This window comes from Arvicanthis niloticus, chromosome 20, assembly GCF_011762505.2.
Source record: "Arvicanthis niloticus isolate mArvNil1 chromosome 20, mArvNil1.pat.X, whole genome shotgun sequence".
NCBI classification, from domain to species: Eukaryota; Metazoa; Chordata; class Mammalia; order Rodentia; family Muridae; genus Arvicanthis; species Arvicanthis niloticus.
In genome coordinates this window covers 49863177-49879355 of record NC_047677.1, presented here as the reverse complement: position 1 = coordinate 49879355, position 16179 = coordinate 49863177, and the positions used below count along the sequence as shown (strand labels likewise).

Below are 16179 nucleotides of genomic sequence, written 5' to 3'. Positions count from 1 at the left end.
CAGAGTGAAGTGGAAGTTTCTGGATATGTCAGCTGATACAGACTCAAGTGGAATTTTGCTCAGACAGACTCGTGTGGTGTTTTGCTGAAGCAAGACTCATGTGAGGATGTGTGATGTTTGGAGGGAGTGTAACAGGACACAGTGGACAGTGATGGCGGGCTTGCATAGCTGGCTTTCAATGCTTCATTGGTTTCGTGTCTTTATCTTCGCTGATCTTCACTTTGTTGAGAGTCACGGCAGAGAACTTCTCCTGGTGTCCCTGCTGGTCCTGGTCATTCCTGCTGACTCATGCAGATTTGGTGGAGACCTGGCTGTTTCTCTTGTGTTGTGCCCCAGCTGATGATTTGTCTTGCTATCCAGACAGTACAGACCTGGAATGCTGGTAACAGACAGATCACACCAGACACCTGAGAACCCTGGGAAAGACACTGGAAAGAAGAAGAAGCACAAACAACAACAGTAGCATGGCTACAGGGAGCGCCCAGGGCAGCTTCAAGACTGCATCATTAGTAGCTAAAACAAATGGATGGGAGGAAATGTAGTGTGACTTATCTTGTGCACCCAGGACATTGAAGGATCCCCACTGGGGTCTCTGATCTTTAGACATGAAGACACAGAATCCTGGGAACAAGAATCAAGGTCTCAGGTATAAAATGTATCTGTCTGTTCATCTCTCATCCCTGTGTCCTTGTGAGCACAGACTCTCAGCATGTGCTTCATAGTGATGGAGAGAGCAGAGCCCAGAGGTGACACAGCCCAGGAGTGACCCCATCAAAGATAACAATGGACTGAGCCCACCTGGACACAGCCTCATCCTGTCCCAAGAGAAACACACAGCATAGTGACACAGATTATGGAAGGTTCTGTATCTGCCATTTATAAAAAAAAAAAAAAAAAAAAAAAAAAAAAAAAAAAAAAAAAAAAAAAAAAAAACAAACCTCTAAGTATTCTCAAGCCATCAATTTAACAGGCAATCAACCCTCAGGTCAAGATGTTAACAATCAAGTTCACATTTAGAGTCTTATTCTTAGTGTGGAAGTGAGGAGCTGCAGCTCAGGGCAGCATGGAGCTGACAGGATGCAGATGTCCCCCAGGCTGGACCAGGAATGTTGGCTGTGGAAGGGAACACAGGCAGTGCAGGGACAGGGTGCTGGTGTGCAGGGCAGGTTCGGCTCCACAGTTCTTCACATTAAGCCCACAGGATCACAGGGAACATCAGACAGTGTTGTCTAAAGAGAACTGGGCTCTGGACATCACTGGAGACACCTGTCTCTCACACTGTCTGTCACTCAGTCCACTCCAGGCTGCTGTCTTCATGCTAGAGAATGAGAGTCATGAACCATCACTGTGAAGTCAACATTCCAACAACCCACCACTCACAGGGGATTTTGGGAGTCCCTGAAACTCAATCATGTCCACATTACCCCTCACAAATAAAGCCCTACAGTGTCACCTTTACAATCTTAGAGAGACATATAGAGCTCTGGGAGCTGTCCCTGACTAGGGTAAAACAAAACAAATGTATATGTATGTGTATGTGTATATGTATGTGTATATGTATGTATTCATATCAAGATACAAATGAGACCTCCAAAAGATCTCTCTGGAGGAGATATTATGGATCCCCTGAGCTCCCATCATCCCCAGCTTCACTCCAATGGCCTCAGGACAACCCTGTCCCCCACACTAATCTGGAGCTGGAGCATAGTCTCCTCCTTGTCCACCTGTGAGAAGAAAAGCTGTGAGAGTTCAAAGAACATCTTGACACTAGGAAGTTCCCAGAACTGACAGCAGACCCAGTTGGAGACAGCAGCAATGTGGGGTGTGGATGTGTTTCTCATTAATGAGCAGAGCACACTTCTAAAGGAGGCTGAGAGAAAACTCAGACCCTGCCCTTTCCTACCTGTGTTTCTCCTCCTCTTCATCACAAAAGCTACCACAGCTCCAATGATGGCCACAGCAAGGACAACCAGAACAGCAATGATCACCATGTTAGAGTCAGTGGATGGAGGAGGCTCTGGGAAGGACAGGTACAGGAAATGAAGGCGAGGGTCATGACCCCAGCTCTCAGCCCTGACCAGCTCAGGGTCTGCAGAAGATTCCAGCTTCCCCTGACCCAAGCTCTGCACTCACACCCTCCTTACCCCATCTCAGGGTGAGGGGTTCAGGCAGCCCCTCATGTTGCACATGGCATGTGTAATTCTGCTCCTTCCCAAGAGGCACCACCACAGATGCCCACTTCTGGAAGGTTCCATCCCCTGAAGGCCTGGTCTCCACAAACTCCATGTCCTGGGTCAGGTCCTCCTCATTCAATTGCCAGGTCAGGGTGATGTCAGCAGGGTAGAAGCCCAGGGCCCAGCACCTCAGGGTGACATCACCTTCAGATCTGGGGTGGTGGTTCACATGAGCCTTTGGGGGATCTGTGTGGAAGATTCACAAAATCCCACAATTAACAAGACAAACTGAAATCTACACAAGACACAGTTGAATCAATGATGACACTGAACTATGTGTCTGACACTTCAACTGTCATTGCACTAGTGACCTGCAGGCAGAGCTGGTTCCCTCAGCACAGAACTGCACATTTTCCTGGGGGACTCAGAAGCTAAGAGGGAATCCACATGAGCCAGTGGGTCAACATGGCCGACCTTATGTGATGTTCTATAGCATGAGATAGGAAGTCATAGAATGGAAGATGAAATTGAAAATAAGTAATTTAATATGTGTTTGAGTTCATATCTATATTAGAAATTAGGGCCATTGCTTCTGGAAGGGGTCCAAACAGAGTCAACCTCTGTGGTCATCTTGCTGACCAGCATAACTGTCAGTCCAAGTGAACAGACATCACACAGTGTGTAGCAAAAATGTGGTGAACCTCTGACACTCAGCCAGAGAAAATGACTCCCAGCCCCTGCCTCTGGAGTGACAAGGTGCAGGTGTGTTACGCAGGATCCCTGGAGTGTGCTGTGGACCCCAGTGCAGCACTCACTGGAACACAGCAGGCTCACAGGGTGTGTGGATCTTCCCTCTCACTCCATTCCTGGATTGCAGAAGACCCTGTCTCTCAGAGAGTCCAATTCCTGATTCACTAGGGGGAGCACTGTAACTTGTGGGGACAGAGGAAGAACAGGAGGCTTCTGGATGTTTAGTTCTGACAGGAAACAGTCTAAGTTCACAAGAATCTCTCCTTTAATGAGAATCCTGATTTAACTTGTGTGATTATCCAAGTTAGCAGTCTCCCTGGCACCTGTGGAGACTGATACAAATGATAATACAAGGGCATGGAGAAACAGGATCACTCCAGTGTAGACAAAAACTGACTAAAAACAAAATAATGCCTTCAAAAAATGTAAAGGAAAAAGAAGATAAAAAATAAGAAAAAGAAAAGAGAAGGGAAAAAAAAAGAAAAAGAACTTCCACAGTTTATATTCCTCCAGGGAACCTCATCGGGGCTCCTGTGACAATTCACCACTGTAGGAACAGATAGAATTGGGTTGTCGAGGGGATGCAAACCCTACAGACAGGGAGGGATATGCGAGAATGTATTCATATATAAAGTTCTAGAAACCGGTGGAACCAGCCTAGTGTAGGGATGTCCATGTCTGTTATCAGGTAAAGGAGACTTCGGTCCTGAGGTGTAAGGGCTGACACACTCAGCATGACAGGAGTCAGTGTCCACAGACAGTGGGTGTGGGCAGAGAACCTGTCCTGGGAGAGGCCATGGCTGACAGCAGGGAGCCCCTGCTGTTCTGTCAGGAAATTCTCTCCTTCCCTCCTGAGACAGACTGGGAACTATCCAGGGAGAAGGCTGAGCCCTGGGAGAGTCAGTGCAGTCATTGTGATGAGGATCAGGAGACCCAGGGACACTCTCTCCTCTCTGAGATAGGGGCATCACCCCAGCTGAGGGTTTCTTCTTCCCCAGGACTGAGTCCCAGCCTGAGGGCAAAGGGTGGAGATGCCCGCCGCCCCAGCACCTGTGCGCAGCAGTGTCTCCTTCCCGAGCTCCGGGTATCTGTGGAGCCACTCCACGCACTCGCCCTCCAGGTAGGCCCTGACACTCTCTGCAACACCAGCTTGCTCCCACGAGTGTCGGGTGATCTGCGCCGCCATGTCCACCACTGTCCACGTTTTCATGTCTTCGTTCAGGGCGATGTAATCGCGGCCGTCATAGGCGTGCTGCATGTACCAGCGGAGAAAGCTCCCGTCCGACCCCACGTCACAGCCATACATCACCTGGACTGTGTGAGCGCCTGCGGGACCCCGCGGTCATCCCCGGCCCTGCCCCCTCGCCCTTGGCTGGAAACTGAAAGGGAAGCCAGTTCTGGGTCAGTTCTACTACCGAACCTAGGACTTGGGACCCAGGGCGTCTCCGGTCACTGTGTCTGGACGTGGAGGGGCCGTGACCTCCGACCCGGGGTCACTCACCGCCCTCGCTCTGGTTGTAGTAGCCAAGCAGGGTCCTCAGGTTCACTCGGAACATCTGCTCATTGCTCTTGGCTCTTCGTGTCTCCCGCTCCCAATACTCCGGCCCCACCTGCTCCACCCACGGCGCGCGCGGCTCCATCCTCTAATTCTCCGCGTCGCTGTCGAAGCGCACGAACTGCGTGTCGTCCACGTAGCCGACTTCCATGTACCGGGGCTCCCCGGAGCCGGGCCGGGACAAGGCGGTGTTGAAATACCGCATCGAGTGTGAGCCTGGGGGCGGCGCGCGGTGAGACCCCGACCTCCTCCCGGGACCCCGGGCCGGTGCGCGGGACGGGAGGGGAGCAGGGCACGGGCTCGGGACGCGGGTGAAGAAGGGGCGGAGGGTCCGGTGGGCGACGTAGGGACGCGGCTTCCCCGGTGCCGCCCCGGCCCCTCCCCGCAGAGCCCGTTTCCCTCCGGACCCCGCACTCACCTGCGCGGGTCTGGGTCGGGGCCAGGGCGGCCGCCAGCAGCAGGAGCAGCGTGCGCGGAGCCATCGCCCACATCTGGGATCCGGGGCGTCTGAATCCTTTGGGTTGTGTGGACTTTATAACCAGTGCCTGCGGCAAAGCTGATTGGTTCCCCCAGTTCATGCCACCCAGTGGGGGTGAGATCTGATCGCGCGTCATCAGTGTCCGGGCAGAAGGACCTGACACAGGTTAGGAGCAGAAGTGAAACTGGGGAGATGGGGAAATCCCAGCCCTGGGCTTCCCCACCCCTGACCTCACCGCCTGGAGACTAAGACTTTGCTTGAGCCCTGTGCTGTGGACAGAGCTGTTTGTCGTTGTGTCTCCGAGTTCCGACCCAGGAGCTGTCTGGACACCAGGAGAGACCTGCAGGCCTGACTCTGTGTCCTCTCCTCCACCCTTCCTCTTCCTTCTTCTCTTCAGAAGTCAGACCCTGGGTCTTCTAGAAGAAAAGCCACTTCCGGGAATTCAATGGCAACTCCAGCGGTTGGGGATGCAGTGGAGAGATGCTTCTCCTTAAAGCAGAGGCGCTGTCTGCAAGCCCCACAGGAACCCCACCGACACCACCAGGCTCTGTGTTCAGCAGCAGTGGGTAGCTCACACTGCCAAGCCTGAGTGCAGGACTCTCATTTGTAAAGAGGAGACTTTATGCCTTCCCTCAGGATCTGTCTTCACAACCTCAGTGTAAGACTCAGACTCCTCTTGTTTCTTCCCAGATGAAGTGTATGCAGCTCCAGATGGGTGTGTTTTATTTACAAGAATCTTCATTCCCATTCCTGAGTTTGTCCATGTGGACCTGAGTCATTGTCTCAGCACAGTAGACCCCATTGTCCACTGAGAAGAGACCCTTGAGGAGACCACATAGAGCAGGACACAGATCCATGTCTACACTGCACTTGCCCCGTGTCTGCACTTCCAAGGTACAGTTGCTTTAGTGACTCAGTCACAGTAGGAGAGAAACTGTCACCGACTCTAACACAGAATAATGATGATAGTGTGGTAGAAGTTATGTAATCTCTGAATCTCTCACTTACCTTCACTTACACTGTGACCTTCACTTACACTGTGAGCTGATGAGGTGAGGGACATGAATGTCACAGGTGGGACACATGTGGAAGACACCAGATGTGATCATCCTCAGGACTGTGCAGTGTGAACACTGGAAGAAAGACGATTCTCATGCTGGAGAGTACACACTGGTGATGTGAGGTATCATCCCTGATCAGTAGTGTGGGGAAAGATTAAATTTAAGTATTTCTTGATTCTGTGGATCTTTTCAAATCGTACCTACAGAATTGAATAGGAAAGAAGAGCAGAGATGGGCGGGGACTCCTGAGGAAAGTCACTCATCACACAGAGTGACAAATGTGAGTGACCACAGGTGTGAACTCCAGTCACCTCCCCATGCAGGTCTCCACAGCAGCCCAGCAGCCTCACCAGGATTCAGCAGAACCTGTTTCTGGGAACCACTCTTATTAGGTGCTGTGAATATTATCCATGGGAACTTGAAGCTCTTAGGTTTCATCCTGACTAACCTAAGGATGTTGCTGGCCTTAGGCGGATGCACAGAAAGTATCTTCTCAGTTTCTTTTCTTTTTTAATTCTGTTTTTCAAGAAAAGTTATCTCTTTAGACTTCTGGCTATCATACGACTTACTGTGTAGACCAGGCCAGCTTTGAAATAAATTTTAACAACGTGGCTTCCATTGATCAAACTCAGGTAGCCACACTTGGTGGCAAGTGCATTTACCCCTTGAGCAATCTCTTTGATCCTCTCAGAGTTCAGTGGGTTTGATCTTTTCCAAGGTTCCCTTCATTCTTGCACTTGCCACACAGGAGAGCTGGCCACCATGACATTAGAAAAGCTGTTTCCTGGCCTGATAGGTACCAGCATTGCCTTGGGTGACTCTGGAGAACAAAGCCTTCTGGCCCAGGTCCCACCTGTGGCAGTGTCAGCCAGCTGCTGCCTAGAAGATCCCATATTTGCACTGAGAGCTAAGGCATCATTGTCTGTATTAGTTATTGTGGTTCTTTGAATAAGATAACCCCCATATTCTCGGTCATTTGAATACTTAGTTCCCAGTTGGTACATTTTGGAAAACTTGGGAGGTGTGGCCTTGCTGGAGGAAGTATGTCACTGGGGCAATGGTTGGAGGTGTGAGCTCGTAGCCAGGCCTGCTGTCATGCCTGGCATTTGCTAACACGATGATGATGGACTCTTAACTCTATGGACCCCACACTCCAAATAAACCTTCTGTAAGTTGCCACGGACATGATGTTTTATCAGAGCAACAGAAAGTAACCAATATAGTTACTTTCCCCATCACTGTGACTTAATATGCGACAAGAGACACCTTAGGAAGGAAGGGTGTATCCTGGCTTATGGTTTGAAGGGATACAGTCCACCGCATTGGGCAGGCTCAGTGCAGGAGCTGGAGGTGGCTTGTTCCGTTGAGTCTACTGTCTGGGGATGTTAGTGCTCAGTCTGCTTTCTCCTTCTTATTCTGCACAAGACCCTTGCTGTGGATGGTGCCACGCACATCCAGAGTGGGTCTTATCTCAGTTAAACCTTTCAGGAAATGCATTCTAGATGTGCCCAGAGCTGTTTCCACAAAGACTCTAAATCCCTTCCAGCTGACAATGAAGATTACCTATCACACAGCCTGTGGCACCTCCACATGTGGTCATTCATCACTTAACATCTGGATATGTTCCAGAAACCATTATGTGAACATACAGTGTACTTACATGAACCTACATGTTATGTCCTGTGTTACACATGTGGTTATGTGATGTATAGAATCTGTGTGTAGTGTATGTCATATGTCCATCAGGAGGCACAGTAGCATGGGTGTGTGAGTGTGTTCTGGTATAACACAGCACATGTTTATAGCACATTCATGTGTCTACTTGTGATTTGTGAGGTAGGTTCTCTCTATGCTGCAGTCTAACCTGGTACTCACTATGTGGCTCTGGCTTGTCTGGGACTCATGATTCGCCTGCCTCGGCCTCTGCATTGCTAGGATTATACTCAGACACCGTCATACAGCTGAGGTAGCTACTCTTCAGAAAATACTATACTATGAAATAATAAAGTACGACATAAGTGCATAAATTACTAACAGCTTTTGTCACTCTCAAGGATTATATACTATGCAAAATTACAGGTGCTTTTAACATTCTTAGTTTATGTATTTCCTATGCATGAATGTTGTGTCTGCATGTATGTGTGTGCATATATGCATGCAGTACCTGTAGAGTCCAGGACATGGAGTTAAGTTCCCCGGAACTAGAGTTAGAAACAGTTGTGAGCCTCTACAAGGGGGCTGTGAATTGAACCCAGATCCTCTGGAAGGGCAGTCGGGGTGCTTACCCTCTGAGCTGTGTCTCCACCCCGTCCATGTTCTGAACTCTGATTTCATTTTCATTTAGTTCGGTTTGCTGTACTTGACAGAAAAAAAAAAAACCAAAAAACAACAACAGGGTCTCGTGCATTTGAAATGAGTTATAGTGAGCCTCACCCCTGGTCTTGTGCTCTCTCTGTGTGTGTGAGAGAATGTGGGCTGTGCATGTGTGTGTCATGTGTGTGTGTGCACGTGCGTGTGTGCGTGTGTGCGTGTGTGTGTGTGTGCGCATGCATGTGTGCATGTGTGTGTCATGTGTGTGTGTGCGCGTGCGTGTGTGAGTGTGTGCGTGTGTGTATGTGTGAGTGTGTGCGTGTGTGCGTGTGTGCGTGCGTGTGTGCGTGTGTGCGTGTGTGTGTGTGTGCGCGTGCGTGTGTGCGTGTGTGCGTGTGTGAGTGTGTGCGTGTGTGAGTGTGTGCGTGTGTGTATGTGTGAGTGTGTGCGTGTGTGCGTGTATGCGTGAGTGTGTGCGTGTGTGAGTGTGTGCGTGTGTGTGTGCATGTATGCGTGTATGCGTGAGTGTGTGCGTGTGTGCGTGTGTGCGTGTGTGTATGTGTTAGTGTGTGAGTGTGTGCGCGTGCGTGTGTGCGTGTGTGCGTGCGTGTGTGAGTGTGTGCGTGTGTGCGTGTGTGCGTGTGTGTGTCATGTGTGTGTGTGCATGTATGCGTGTATGCGTGCATGTGTGCGTGTGTGCGTGTGTGCGTGTGTGCGTGCGTGTGTGAGTGTGTGCGTGTGTGAGTGTGTGCGTGTGTGTATGTGTGAGTGTGTGCGTGTGTGTGTGCATGTATGCGTGTATGCGTGAGTGTGTGCGTGTGTGCGTGTGTGCGTGTGTGCGTGTGTGCGTGTATGCGTGAGTGTGTGCGTGTGTGAGTGTGTGCGTGTGTGTATGTGTTAGTGTGTGCGTGTGTGAGTGTGTGCGTGTGAGTGTGTGGTGTATATGTGTGTGTGTGTGTGTGTATTGGGAATGGAGCACCTTGAGCCCACTAATCAAGCATTTTATCACTGAGCTATAGCCCCAGTTCTTTCCAAAATGTTTTTAATTTAACTTTTTGTTTTCTATGACTGTTTTTCCAGAGTGCATAAATGTGATGCTGACAGAGGCCAGAAGAGGGCGCTGGATCCCTCAGAACTGTAGGGTCCTCTGTAAGAGTAGCAAGTGGTCTTCACTGTGGAGCCATCTCTCCACACTGGTGGACTCAAGGCACTAGGATCAAACCCCAGTAACCTCCATCCCCAATACACACACACACACACACACACACACACACACACACACACACGAAAACATGCACACATGCACACATGCACACACGCACACTAATTCTTACTTTGAGATGAGGTCTCACTGAATAGCACAGACTGGCCTTGAATTCACTCTGTAGCTCAGACAGGCTTTGAACTTGCCATCCTCCTGCCTGCCCCCTAGGAAAATGGAAAGTGTGGCAGCAGACAGCTGGAGCTTGAGGCTTGACTCTCCCACCACAACTCACACCTCAGAGGAACAGGAAGCCGAGCAGCCGTGTGTTTCATAGCATCCATCACAGAAACTGTGTGAAATCCAGCCTGCTCCCCACCAGTGTCCTTTAACAGCAAACACATGAGTTGGAGTCTTCCTGCCCTCTCACCTACTGCCTCCCCGACACTGCCTCTGGACCTTCTGTCTCCATTGAGTCTGGCCTTGTCCCTCCCTAACCTGTCCTCCTACACTCTGATGAGCGCAGCCCCTCACCGCCCTCACTAGTCTAAGAACTTAGCTCCCCCGGCTCTCCTGGCTCTCCCAGCTCCCCCGGCTCCCCTGGCTCTAGCAGCACAAACAGAATGGAGGAACGTGTTTCTTGATGATCGGTCGAAGCTGTTGAGAACGTCCCATAACATAAAACTGTCACCTCAGGACACAGAGGGGAAGTGTACACTCTATACTTTTGGAAAAATATCCTATTTTTAAGAGTTGTGGAGGGAAAAGGGTGACTTTTGACCCATCTGAAATCCTGGAACATCTGGATCCTCCTGCCCCAGACCCTGGCATGCACACACTTATGCAAACAATGTTTGTGGAGAATCCACTGCTGGGCTCAGGGGAGGACAGAGCCGAGGGCCTACATCCACGGCCATGACCTTCAGGGATCTATGTCCTCCAGGGACAGACACCACCAAATAGTCACCTACATGTACAGAGGCCTGACTCTGCCAGTGCCTTGTGCGTGGAAGCTATGCCTTGACGTGAGGCTTCTGAAGAGGAGATTCCTAGAAGGAAGATTTCAGACCTTCCCTGAAGAAGCTGAGGTCTGAGTGTAACGTGGAGCTAACTAGGGGAGACCCAGAGGCAGGAGCTTTCAGATCAGGGCTCAGCAAACCCCAAGGCTGTGTGCAGGTGGGAGCAGGGCAGGGCTGGCATTGGAGGCCATGCAGTCAATCGGGGAGTAAGCAGGTGGGGCCACCACCCACAGGGCTTTGGGGAGCAGGTTAAGGTCATGGCCTCAACTCAAGTCAGTGTGACAACCTTGAATGGGTTTCAGCAGGGGATGAATCAGGTTTGTTTCTCATGGTGACCTTTAATCTATTTAATCACACACTTGGGAAACACGGTCAAGTGCATCCCTATGAGCTTGAGGCTAGCCTGGTCTACACAGAGTTCCAGGCATCAATGAGAATTCCTACAAAGAAGCGGTGTCTGCAAAGACTGATTAGAACTACAGTGATGTGGAGTGTCCAGGCCAGCTGGATAATCAAGTTAGACCCTGTGGAGAGGACTGAGATGCGTGAGGAAATAAAAAGGCACAGCACGCCAAGAAGTCTGATCAAGCCGGCAAAGATTTTATTGTTCACACAGGTTATATACTCTGAAAACAGGATATGGGGAGGGGTAGGAAAGGAAAGAGGGCTTTGAGGTGGAGGTGGAGGAAGCTGGCTGCAGCTGTATTGTTTAACTAAGTTATTCTCACAAAGCCTTTCTGTTACCAGGGGTTCTAAAAACATCTATCTAACAGGATGTTGGCTAAATCTAGAGATCAGGAGGAAGGGTTACTAAGGTGGGTTGCTATGAGGCCTTGTTTGAAGTTCTGAGAACTGACAAGTGAATCATGGAAGGTAAGCAGAAAGAAGAATAGTAGATAGGAGAGCCAAGGGTGAGTGTTTGCCAAGAGTGAGGCCTTGCCATGGCCCCCCCACAGTGTAGGGGTTGGAATGTTGCAAATCCAGAGGCTAATCATCTTATCTTGGGCTAGCCTAAGACCCCTGAAGAACCATTTTCCCCCAACTCTGGGTGGGAACTGGAAGCATAATGTTTTTGTATCTTCTGTGTAAAGTTTACCCTTGCATTACTCAAATACTTAAAGATTCAATCTCCCAGCACTTGGGAGGCAGAAGCAGGCAGATTTCTAAGTTCGAGGCCAGCCTGCTCTACAGAGTGAGTTCCAGGACAGGCAGAACTACACAGAGAAACCCTGCCAAAAAAAAACCAAAAAAAAAAAAAAAAAAAAAAAGATTCAATGTAAAGTTCTGGTCCTTTTGAAAGCTGCTATTATTGTAGGCAGCTGACCTGACAGACCTGACGGCTGGAAGGCACCGCAGGTCTGTCAGCTTGCCGCCGCTTCAAAGCAGCTGCCCGTTTTTTCTCACAGCGCAGCCGCCGACTCAAAGCAGCTGCCCATTTTTGCTCTCGGCGCCACTGACTAAAAGTGGCTGTGGCTGCCAGCTGAGAGAAGCAGCACCCCAGCCTCAGAGCAGCTGACAGGCTGACATTTGCCCATCAGCCGCTCTGAGGCGACGATCCAAGATGGCGGCTACTCAGGCTCTCAGGTAGAACTATCAGTGCACTGCGCAGTGCACTTAGGAACTTGACTCCAGCCCCTCCCAAATGGGGCATGCAAATGAGGTACAACTAGGGTACCACGAACTTGGCCAATCACCCCTCCCGGGTGGGTATGCTAATGAGTATGCTAATGAGACATTGCAAATTGACCAATCGGACACCTCCATGTGCTTTGCTACGCCCAGGGCTGGGGGTATATAAGTAGCTCGTTCTGGGCATTTGAGTCAGTCTCTCCCAGAAAGCTAAAAGAGCGCTTCCAATAAAGGCTGTTGAGAAGAATCCGGTTTGTCGTGTCTTCCTTGCTGGACAAGCGGGGCGCCACATATTATAAACTGTTAGGAATGGATAAAAAATACAAGTTAATAGGCAGGCGATCAGGGCTGGAGAGATGGCTCAGGTGTTAAGAGCACTGACTGTTCTTCCAGAGGTCCTGAGTTCAATTCCCAGCAACCACATGGTGGCTCACAACCATCTGTAATGGGGTCTGATGGGTTAGGGTTAGGGTTAGGGCCCTCTTCTGGTGTGTCTGAAGAGAGCAATGGTGAATACATAAAATAAATAAACAAATCTTAAAATAGGCAGTCAAACTCATGGTCATGTTAGATACTAGTATAGTTAATCACAGCAAGATGTTTTCAAAATTATTCAGATAGTAAATAGCTACAAATAATGTTTGACAATCAGCAATATGATAGATACATACATACATACATACATACATACATATGAAAGACCCCAGCTTAGCAGAGTTGTTTTGTTCAGTAGAGTGTTTTGTTCAGTAGAGTGTTTTGTTCAGCAGAGTTATTTTGCTCAGCAGAGTTGTTTTGTAAGGCTGGAAAAATACTGGGCCCCTGAGCATGTCAAAGATAGTGCCAAAGCAGCGCACCTGGCCCCAGGCGGGGGACAGAAAGTACCCAGAAAAACACCAGGTGATCCAAAGAACAATAGAGACTGCTCCGAGCACCTCGTTCCTGGGGCAGGGTGTTGACCCTAGGTTGAACCTGGCCTTATTTGAATTGTCCAATTAGAACCCTGTAACCATGCTTCTCGCTTCTGTAAACCTAGCTTCCTGCTCTGAACCTCTATAAAAACCCCAATCCCTGGACCACCGCAGGGCAGTCCTCCAGGGAGACACTGTCGTCAGGGTACCCGTTTGGAAAAATAAAGCCTCTTGCTGTTGCATCCGAATACCTGGTCTCGGTGTCTTTGGTGACGGGGGGGGGGGGGGGGGGGGGGGGGGAGTCTCTCAGACCTGCGTCTTTATCTGTTTGTCTGACTCTCTCTCTCTCTGTCTCTCTGTCTCTGTCTCTGTCTCTGTCTCTGTCTCTGTCTTCCATACGATCTAGCTAGATTGCTCTGTAATTCCGGCGGACTTAGGAAGGGTTGAAGGACCCAGATTCCTTCTCCGCGCCCCCAGGAGACGTCCTGGGGGAAAGTCTGAAAACACGGCGTCCTGGGACTTTTCCGGGCACCACCCCTGACCCGCGGATATGTGTCTCTGGAGATAGAGGATCCTCCGACCTCTTCTCAAACCCCTTCAGGTTTTTTGGTTTCATTTTGGCATCGGAGCCGCGCAGCGCGTTTGTCTGTGTTTGTGTTCTGTTCTGTCGTTTATTGTTTAGTCCTAAGTGTTTCTTTGGGAGAAATTATGGGCTAGACTCTGGTCACCCCTTTAAGTTTGACTTTACAGCATTTCAAGGAGGTCCGCGGTGTGGCCCACAACAACTCTGTGAACGTCAAGAAAGGCAGATGGCAGACCTTCTGTACCTCCGAGTGGCCGTGGCCGACCTTTTCAGTCGGGTGGCCTCGGGATGGTACTTTTAACATTTCCATTATTCGGCAGGTTAAGGAGAGGGTGATGAATCCTGGACCGGGCGGACACCCGGATCAGGTTTCATATATCATCACCTGGGAGTCGCTGGTGGTAGACCCGCTGTCATGGGTAAAACCCTTCCTCTCTCCCGTTCCCCCTCCAATCCTACCTCCTTTGCCGGCCCCCGCCATAGTCCCAACTGCCCCTCCTGCTACCTCTCCCGTTGCCCTCTACCCTGCCCTTGTCAAACAAACGGAGGACAAGAAAAAATGTCCCCCGGTCCTGCCATCCGACCAGGGCCCTCTTATTGATCTTCTAACTGAGGACCCCTCTCCTTATGGAGAGCGGGGACTGGAGGGCCAGTCTGCGACGGCAGGTGGGGCCCCCTCCTCCGAGGTAGACCCTCCGCGGGGACAGGAAGCGTCCCCTGAGAACCCCGATTTCTCTCCAGTAGCGGGTCAGATTAGAGGCCGAAGGGAACCCCTGGGGTCGTCACAGGCCCTCCCGCTGAGAACTGGGAACGATGGTCACCCCCAATATTGGCCCTTCTCCGCCTCAGACCTTTATAATTGGAAGAACAATATCCCCTCTTTTACACAGGATCCCTCTAAGCTGACTAGTCTTATTGAATCTGTCTTAATCATCCACCAGCCCACTTGGGATGACTGTCAGCAGCTCTTACAGGTGCTCCTCACCTCTGAGGAGAGGCAGAGGGTCTTCCAGGAGGCCTGGAAACAGGTACCGGGCGACGATGGATGCCCCACCCAGATACCGGCTGAAATTGAGGAGGCTTTCCCCTTGAAGCAACCCGAGTGGGACTTCACCACGGCTGCAGGTAGGGCCAGCCTACGTCTCTATCACCAGTTGCTTGTAGCGGGTCTCCTAGGGGCAGGTAAAAAGCCCACCAGTTTGGCCCAGGTCAAGTCAGTCACTCAGGGACCGGAGGAACATCCATCTACGTTCATGGAACGTCTGAAGGATGCCTCCCGGGTACATACCCCATATGACCCGGAGGATCCGAGCCAGGCCACTCACCTCATCATGTCTTTTATCTGGCAGTCGGCTCCAGATATTAGAAGGAAGTTAGAGAGACACAGGAAGAGAAAGAGGAGAGGCTGAGGAGAGAAACAGAAGAGAGAGAGGCCCAGAGGGATAGGAAACGCAGCAGAGATCTTAGTAAAATAATGGCCACTGTAGTAGCAGGGCAGAGACAGAGTAGCCAGAAACCAGGAGAGCGGGAAAGGAGAGCCCCAGCGGTAGATCAAGATCAATGTGCCTACTGCAAGGAAAGGGGCCACTGGATAAAAGATTGCCCCAAGAGACCGAGGGGCCCGCTCAGACCTCCCTCTTAAACCTAGAAGACTAGGGAGGTCAGGGTCAGGAGCCCCCCCCCCCGAACCCCGGATAACCCTTCAAGTGGGGGGGCAGCCAGTCACCTTTCTGGTCGATACCAGCGCCCAGCATTCTGTTCTCACCCGCCAACCGGGACCCCTAAGTGAGAAGACAGCGTGAGTCCAAGGGGCAACCGGAGGAAAATCCTACCAGTGGACCACTGAGCGCAAGGTGCATCTGGCTAACAGTAAAGTGTCTCATTCCTTCCTACATGTTCCTGATTGTCCATACCCCCTCTTGGGGAAAGACCTACTAACCAAATTAAAAGCCCAGATACATTTTGAAGAAGGGGGACCCCGGGTTACGGGTCCCCAAGGTCGACCCATCCAGGTATTAACCTTAAATCTAGAAGAAGAATATAGACTTCATGAGTCAGTGCAGACGAAGTCGGAGGAAATAGGGCAGTGGCTGGAGAGATTTCCTCTCGCCTGGGCTGAAACAGGCGGTATGGGATTGGCGCTGAGACAGCCACCCCTCATAGTCCAGCTGAAGGCCTCCGCCAGCCTTGTTTCAATCAAGCAATATCCAATGTCACAGGAGGCGCGGGAAGGAATTCGGCCTCATATTCGTAGGCTGCTAGACCAGGGGATTCTGACCCCTTGCCAATCCCCTGGAATACCCCGCTCCTTCCCGTTAAGAAACCAGGCACTGGGGACTACAGACTTGTACAGGATCTGAGGGAAGTAAACAAGAGGATGGAAGATATCCACCCCACGGTGCCCAACCCATACAACCTACTCACTGGGTTGCCTCCAACGCACCGTTGGTATACCGTCCTGGACTTAAAAGATGCTTTCTTTTGCCTGCGTCTGCATCCAGAGAGCCAGCC

At 50.7% G+C, this 16179-nt stretch overlaps 1 protein-coding gene and 2 long non-coding RNA genes across 3 annotated transcripts; 1 reads left to right on the top strand and 2 right to left on the bottom strand.

Annotated features, from left to right (window-relative positions):
- Window positions 1–85: 85 nt before the first annotated feature.
- Window positions 86–5108, bottom strand: LOC117724822 (H-2 class I histocompatibility antigen, Q10 alpha chain-like). The gene is given in 8 exon segments (XM_076916779.1): window positions 86–621; window positions 939–1320; window positions 1694–1724; window positions 1904–2017; window positions 2145–2420; window positions 3975–4250; window positions 4426–4695; window positions 4898–5108. Coding segments are annotated over 7 exon segments (1170 nt in total). The 5' UTR covers window positions 5094–5108; the 3' UTR covers window positions 86–621; window positions 939–1313.
- Window positions 4984–6254, top strand: LOC143435236 (uncharacterized). Its single transcript, XR_013105364.1, has 2 exons — window positions 4984–5122; window positions 5355–6254. It is a non-coding gene; the product is annotated as an uncharacterized LOC143435236 (long non-coding RNA).
- A 4873-nt stretch (window positions 6255–11127) lies between these two features.
- On the bottom strand, window positions 11128–15072 carry LOC143435227 (uncharacterized). Its single transcript, XR_013105353.1, has 2 exons — window positions 14654–15072; window positions 11128–12477 (listed from the first exon to the last, which is right to left on the bottom strand). It is a non-coding gene; the product is annotated as an uncharacterized LOC143435227 (long non-coding RNA).
- Window positions 15073–16179: the final 1107 nt, after the last annotated feature.